The 7,997-nt window shown below is 35.4% G+C and overlaps 2 protein-coding genes across 3 annotated transcripts in view; both read right to left on the reverse strand.

Annotated features, from left to right (window-relative positions):
• Positions 1–3,502, reverse strand: part of LOC107673285 (sorting nexin-24-like) — a 10,037-nt gene extending 6,535 nt beyond the window's left edge. Inside the window, exon 1 of the mRNA XM_016466816.1 lies at positions 3,295–3,502. Within this exon, the coding sequence (XP_016322302.1) occupies positions 3,295–3,384 (90 nt within the window). The 5' untranslated portion in view covers positions 3,385–3,502. The remainder of the gene's footprint in view (positions 1–3,294) is intronic.
• Positions 3,503–5,143: 1,641 nt separating this feature from the next.
• Positions 5,144–7,997, reverse strand: part of LOC107673274 (sorting nexin-1-like) — an 18,010-nt gene continuing 15,156 nt past the window's right edge. For both annotated transcript variants that reach the window (XM_016466802.1, XM_016466801.1), the window contains 3 exons: positions 7,571–7,651; positions 6,548–6,619; positions 5,144–6,463 (listed from right to left, as the gene is read on the reverse strand). In XM_016466802.1, coding sequence (XP_016322288.1) covers positions 6,413–6,463; positions 6,548–6,619; positions 7,571–7,651 — 204 coding nt within the window. In that variant the 3' untranslated portion in view covers positions 5,144–6,412. The remainder of the gene's footprint in view (positions 6,464–6,547; positions 6,620–7,570; positions 7,652–7,997) is intronic.

Here is a 7,997-nt window from a genome sequence, read left to right on the forward strand (position 1 = left end):
TATATAAAAGCCATTTTTACTTAAGCTATTGTTATTAAAGACAGAGTAAATGACAGAATTTCCATTTTAAGTTGAACTATCCCTTTAAATCTGTGAATGCTACACAAGCTTTATGGGTAAAGTGAGTTAGTGCAGGCGGGTGGAGAGCATTCCTGGTTAACAATGAAGACACATGTCTCTTTTGGGCACCAGATTGTGTCATGTTTATCAGCGTCACGAGGACTCAATTTAAACCCAGTTTCTCCCTCTCTCGATCTTATAGAGCTCTCATTGTTGCTGATATTCAGGGCTGGATATTTCCACTAAGATGAAGAGCTCTCTTTCTCTATTCATCTCCAGTACAGTAATACTCATCTCTCTGGACGGTGACCTCTGACCTCCATTCTTCTGAACTTCTACAGCTCTCAGTGTTCAGAGATGTTTTCATGGCCTGCTCAGTCTGACAGCTTTGACTGACATCAGCATGTTGCCGTGTGGTTGTGATTCAGCTGTGATCTAGCTGTTCTACTTTTAGCATCACACACAAACAACTGCTCCCGTTAAACCCTCTCATTCAGACCACAAAAACTCCTCATGCAGCTCCACGTTATCCATTTCTGATAATAAACTGGACAAATCCACTGATGGGAATGATGTAAGTAAAATGAGTAAAATGCACACATTCTAGTTTGGTCAGTTGATTTGGCTCCATCTGATCTGATAAATGAACTAAAACTGCATCATGTTATCTAGACGACACACAAAACATCTTTTATGACTCTCTTTCCTTCACTCTTGGCTGGGTCGGTTTTGGTTGCAGCTGGACAGTCCTACAGAACTGGCTCAGACTCCACGCAACACACTGGTTCTACTATTTATCTATGGAAGCTTATTTCTGCCACAGAATAAAAAATATAAAAAAGGTAATTGCGACTTTTTATCTCACAAATTCTGACTAATTTTTTCTCACAAGTGCGACTATTACTCACAATTTCAGTGACTTGTTTTTCTCAGAATTCTGAGTTCACATTTCAGAATTCTCTATTTTTTTTCTCGGAATTCTGAGTTTACATCCCGCAATTCTGTTTTTTTTGTATTTTTCCCCCCAAACTTTTTGACACCTAACCTGACTACATGCACACACAAAATTGTGAGGAAAAAAGTTATAATTGTGAGATGTAAACTCAAAATTCTGAAAAAATTGCAAGAATTCTATGAAAAAAATTCAGAATTGGGAGATATAAACTTCGCAATTCTGAGAAAAAAGTCAGAACTGCAAGATGTAAACTCAAAATTCTGAGAAAAAAAGTTATAATTGTGAGATGTAAACTCTGAACTCGATGAAAAAAAAGTTAAAAATATTAACTTCGCAATTCTGAGAAAAAAGTCAGAACTGCAAGATAAATGCGCAATTGAAAAGATATAAAATCACAATTCTCTATGAAACAAAATTCAGAATTGGGAGATATAAACTTCGCAATTCTGAGAAAAAAGTCAGAACTGCAAGATGTAAACTCAAAATTCTGAGAAAAAAAGTTATAATTGTGAGATGTAAACTCAAAATTCTGAGAAAAAAGTTATAATTGTGAGATGTAAACTCAAAATTCTGTGGAAAAATTCAGAATTGCAAGATATTAACTTCGCAATTCTAAGAAAAAAGTCAGAACTACAAGATGTAAATGCACAATTGTGAGATATAAAAATCACAATTCTGAGAAAAAAAAGTCAGAGCTGCAAGATATAAACTCACAATTCTGTGGAAAAAAAAGTCTGAATTACAAGCTTGCAATTGAGAGATATAAACTCATAATTCTCAGAAAAAAGACAGAAATGGGAGATGTTAACTCACAATTATGAGATATTAACTCAGAAAAAAGTCTGAATTGTGGAATGTAATCTTGCAATTGTGAGATATAAACTGCTATTTCTGAGATAAAAGTAAGAATTGTGACATAATTCTGAGAAAAAATTTGAAATCTAAAAAAGTTGCAATTACTTTTGTAATATTTTTATTTTGCAGTGCTATGAATGGTGTAAAACACTCAAATCATCCAGAATCAAGAGTAAAAACATTCAGATCTCTTGTTTAAATGAGTCGAGATGTTTCAAAAGGTTGTGCGTCGAACATGTCCTGTCATATTCCTGCTCTATTCATTCCTGTAAGTGATGACAGTAGACTAGAGCTGCTGGAGTGCATCTCTCTTCTTTAGAATTAAATATTTCATCATTTTTCCTTAGGCGTTAAAATCGGCTGGAGACACACCTTTGAAGGAAGCACTTACCTAACTTGTTACCTTATATTTTATTGCATTTAAAAAGTCCTTTGTCTATTGTTCCAGTACTCTGAAATCACCTAAGCTTGTATTTTTCTCATTTTTTGGTCCCTAGTAATCAGAACATTGCCGCAATGCAATCAAACATTCTATCAACGTTACAACAACATGCTGAAAATATAAGTGCACAATAAATTAGCCATGCCTAGTCGGAAGGTCATTTAAATGTAGAGCAACAATGTTGCTACAGCTCTCTTGCATATTACATTTCTACATTGTTACAACCAGTGTTGGGGAAAGTTACTTTTAAAAGTAATGCATTACAATATTGCGTTACTCCCTAAAAAAGAACCTAACTGGCGTTACTTTTTTGAAAAAGTAACTCAGATATTTTCTTGTAAATTAAAAAAGTAATGCGGTACTTTACTAGTTACTTGAAAAAAGTAATCTGATTACGTAACTCGCGTTACTTGTAATGCGTTACCCCCAACACTGGTTACAACCAACGTTGCAATAGTACAAAAAAATAATTGCCACAATATAAATGTTTGTTGTGTTGTCTGCTAAATGAATAAATGCTTCTAACTTTTGTTATGCATGTATTTAAAACAGAATATACATTCTAATTCGAATACATTCTATTTAAGCAATAATTTACATTTTCGTCACAGACGTCACAGAATGTTGACAGTGCATCTTAGAACTCGTACAGTATATTTAAGAGATTATGGCATGAAGAATAACCTGATTACATAATCTAAAATAAAAGTATAGTCTCTATAGTTTCATTATAGAAATAACGATAGACTGATATCTCATTAATTTACTATAAGTTAACAGCAATAACTGTATGGTATTTTGGGTGCACCTGTGGTTACCATAATAAGTTGGGAAGTCTCACGGAATGACTAATAATAATTATCAGCTTTAAAAATTAATGACAACTCCAAAAGCACGTGCAAAACGTCAAACGCACGTTCGCGCTGTATAATAGCACAACCCTGAGGAACCACGAATATAAACGAGTTTCTGTTTGACTTACTTTGCGCAACTTTCCCGTCTCATCCACTTCCCTCATGAGAGACGGAATAAAGACCTCGATGACTGGAGACACACACTGATGATCCAACATCTCCAACACAAGCGCGCAGATCACTGACTGAACTGAAGATCAGCTGCGTGTGCTCTGAATGATCTGCTGGATCTGAACGATGAGCTCCTCCTCCAAACAAACACACAGACAGACAGCTGAGAGAAATAAAGCCATTCATACAGAACGGCATGATTTTGAAGATTACCGAACACTGTTAAGGACCTGGTAAATCGTGTTTATTCATTTATTAATTAATTGAATAATATATAATAAAATTACAATAGGAAAACACTGCTAATACAGGTAAACCAACTGCCAGAGAGTAAAAAAAATAAATAAATAAATATATATATATATATATATATATATAAAAATTGACAGATTAAAAATATAAATGACATAATCGTTATTTTTTGTCCAATCAAATGCTCTCTAGAATGAGAATGTCCCGCCCCCTGCTTCCGCCAGCGAATCACGATTCCCCGTTGTGATGTAAACTAAAAAGCCATTCGATGTCTCACAAATGTTCTTTTTCTTTTCGAGTAAAAACTGCGTGTTTCTCTGGAGATTATACTAATATTCTAAATTCTTCAGACCAGTGTTTTCTGAACATCTAGAGAATAAAACCTTTTTATTTGAGGGTTAAAGAACCCAGTATCTGTTTTGTCATTTACTCGGACCGCGAGTCAGTCATGAGATCTCTCATTTATAAACACTTACCATCCTTAATAAACTCTATAATAGACTTCGGAGAAGTTATATAAAAGGATATTTGTGTAATTTCTCTATGGAGAGTACAACTGCACATTTATGTGTTTCTACGAATGATATTGACACTACCATTTCAGTAATAACTATTTAAGTGCTAAGTATTTCAAATAGAATGACTATTTTATTAAGATCAAATGGTTAGTTAGCACTGGGCATCAGCACTAAACCTGCTGTCCTCATTTCTTGTCTGAATGGAGAATAAATGAGAATCACATGATTTCCCGTGACACACAACCATTCATGCATTTACTGCTGACTAAACACAGTCCAGTCTGAAGATAAGCCACATTCCTGATGCTCAAGTGTTATCCCAGCATTCCCACTTCATCCCAACTGTTTAATTCAATGCTCTCAGAGTTCATTCTCATCCAGAATGAGCAACTGAACCCTGGACATTTTTTGACCTACAAATTGCTGGAAAATAAACAAGCTGAAAAGCTTAATGATTAATGAGTTTATAGTTTAAAGGCTTTTGGTGAAAGATTAATTCCGCTGCAGCTGTAATAATTTTACCGCAGTAAACCTTCAATGAGGTCACATGAAAATGTATCATCAAAGCTCAGAGAAACAATCATTTACGATAAGAGCATTAAATGAGAGCTGGTGCTTACAGCACAGAACAAATACTAAAAGAGGGAAGATACAGGATCACTTCCTTTTTTAGTCCACTGTGTGGATGTGGATCTTTTGGCTCAAGGTTTCAGCAAAGACAACTATTAAGAAGTATTTTATGCAACCATGACCAGTGTTGTTATTGTTAACTACAATTTTTTTTTTTTTATTTATTAAAATAAAGCTGAAATCAAATATAATAGATGAAAATAAAAATTAGAAGACTAAAACAAAAACTGAAATCAAATGTTTAAAATACTAAAATCACTAAAAATGAAATAATTTAAATTAAAAATGCACAAAAAAACGTACTAAAACATATCGAAATATTACTAAAACTGTCTATCTATACACACACACACACACACACACACACACACACACACCAACAACAAAATACTCTTAAATCAAAAGCTTGATATTTGTAATTAAATCTTTATTGTTTTTCTCAAAAGAAGTGTCCATAGTGAAAATAATATCTGCCCCCATTTTTCTAATAAACAAATTTTTGATTATTATGGCACCTAATGGTGAAGTCAAACCTGTTAACATCTGTTCAAAGTGTCATTACAGCAGGGCCCAAAATATAATTTCTAAAGCAAACCAATAAAACAAACAACAAAATGTTATAAATGATGATGAATCTAACAGCCTTACAAACTCTTGACAGCAGCAAAATCTGTATAAAAAACAAAAACAAAATGTAATGTAGAAACAATTGAATCATTATTAGTAGCGTAGCAAAAGCGTATTAATTATTATAATCAAGTGGATAACACAAATATGGTTTGACACGAAATAAAAACACGTTGGCATAAATGCCTACAAATGAAAACGATAAAGTAAATCAAGCAAAAAGGAATGAAATTCTGAACGACAAAAACCAACTTTAAGACTGAAGTGCTTTGGGCTTCCTGCTGGACCAGGTGATATAGCTCTGATATTGATAGGAAATGCATTAGAAGTGCGTTTTTAAATGCTGAACATACAAACATGATCCTAAATCTATGGAAGGTTTAAAATGATCCTTTGAGTAAAAACAATAAGCCAGAAAAAGAAAGAAAAAAACACTGATCAATTTCTAACAGGCTGATCAATGAGTGTAAGTGTTGACATATACAGTTCCTATCATTTCCACTGGCCAGTTTACAACATCCAGCCAGTTTCAGTCATTTTTATTTCAACAGTCCCTAATAACTGTATTACAACCTCTTTTACTGCAAAATACAATGTCATCATGGTGTTTAAAAGTGTATATACCAGTATTCTGGACAAACTAGGTCCCTATTTCTCTCTGAAAACCCAGACTAATTAGTATAAACGGCTTGACTGGTCACACAAGTGGCCTGATGGGAAGTTTCTTACTGTGCGAGTATATGAATGAGCGACGAGTGCCCTCTAGTGTAAACCACTGACATCACTGCTGACGAGTAACAAGGTTTGGTTGCATACAGACGAGGACGACACCCAGCCACCACATGCGTTCACATCCCCCAAACAATAAAGAAAATAAAGGTGAAGATTACACAGAAAATATACAGGTTACTAACTCAATCAGAGGAACGAGCGGCCGGATAGATGATTTCCCTTTGCAGCGCGGTTTCTCTTGGTTTATAGGCGAGAGGTAAAGAGTGTAGAAAGGCCTCAGTTATTTGTGAGTGTGTGTTTGTGCGTGGACGCTGCCTCACGCGATCGCTTTCGCCTCCGGCAAAAACGCCTCCCAGTATTTTATCAGCTAGAGGAGAGAGAGCGAAATAGGAATTATGTGTGTTTTAAACACAATTCTGGTTGATAAAATGATTAAAACATGTTTCTGTACCTGTTGTTGCGAGTTCAGCAGTGACTCCAGATATTTGATGATTTGTCTCTTAAAGTCTCGAGCTTTCTCTTTCTGTTAGCAAAGAAATTCAAATGAATAGTTAGTCTTTTTGAAGAGAAGAATGTTTTGAAGGAGAATTTAAAGGAATAGTTCATTCAAAAATGGTAATTTTCTGAAAATGCATTCACCCTCAGGTCATCCAAAGATGTAGATGAGTTTGTTTCTTCATCAGATTTGGAGAAATGTAGCATTCCATCACTTGCTCAGCAATGGATCCACTGCAGTGAATGGGTGCCGTCAGAATGAGAGTCAAACAGCTGACAAAAACATCACAGTAATCCACACCACTCCAGTCCATCAGTTAATGTCTTATAAAGCGAAAAACTGCGTCTCTGTAAGAAACAAATCCATCATTAAGAAGTTTTCAACTCCAAACTGTTGCTTCTGGCTAAAATACTAGTCTATAATCCATAATAACACTGCCACCAGTGAAAAAGTCAATCTCCTGTTGTCCTCTCACATCAAAATCCACCAACATATTTGTTAAGAACTCTTTTTTTTGTCTTTTAAATGGTGCTTGATCTGTGTATATTTCTCGCCGGATTCAGAAGAGACAACTTTTTCACTGGAGGAACCAATGTTATGGATAGAGGATTCCTATTTTAGCTGGAAGCAAGAGTTTGAAGTTAAAAACGTCTCAATGATGGATTTGTTTCTTACAGACACGCAGTTTTTCGCTTCACAAGACATTAACTGATGGACTGGAGTGGTGTGGATTACTTGAGGATTATTGTGATGCTTTTATCAGCTGTTTGACTCTCATTCTGACGGCACCCATTCACTGCAGAGGATCCATTGCTGAGCAAGTGATGTAATGCTACATTTCTCCAAATCTGATGAAGAAACAAACTCATCTACATCTTGGATGACTTGAGGGTGAGTACATTTTCAGCAAATTTTCATTTTTGGGCAAACTATTACTTTAATGCTGATATTTAAATCCATGTAGAAATCAGGTCTCACATCAAAGCGGATGACTTCTTTCCGTACGGTGGCTGAGATTCTCTCAAATTCTCTCTCGTACTGCGTGACTTTTGCTTCCCACTGGAGGACGAGAATAAGAGACGGCTCATTATAAAGCTGAGTTGTTAAAGGGGTCATATGATGCGATTTCAAGTTTTCCTTTCTCTTTGGAGTGTTACAAGCTGTTCGTGAATAGATAAGATCCCTGAAGTTGCAAAGACTAAAGTCTCAAAACCAAAGAGATATTCTTTATCAAAGTTAAGACTCTGCCACACCCCCCTAAAACGGCTCGTTCTAACACGCCCCCACATATCTAGGTCACTATGTGGGAATATTTGCATAATGCGCCCAAATGTGCACGCAAAGAAAGAAGGCGTGGTTTCAGTAACCGCAGTTAGTGTTGAAGCAGCCATGTCAGAGAGACGCT

The sequence above is a fragment of the Sinocyclocheilus anshuiensis genome, unplaced genomic scaffold (genome assembly GCF_001515605.1).
Source record: "Sinocyclocheilus anshuiensis isolate Anshui unplaced genomic scaffold, SAMN03320099.WGS_v1.1 scaffold68, whole genome shotgun sequence".
Classification (NCBI taxonomy): domain Eukaryota; kingdom Metazoa; phylum Chordata; class Actinopteri; order Cypriniformes; family Cyprinidae; genus Sinocyclocheilus; species Sinocyclocheilus anshuiensis.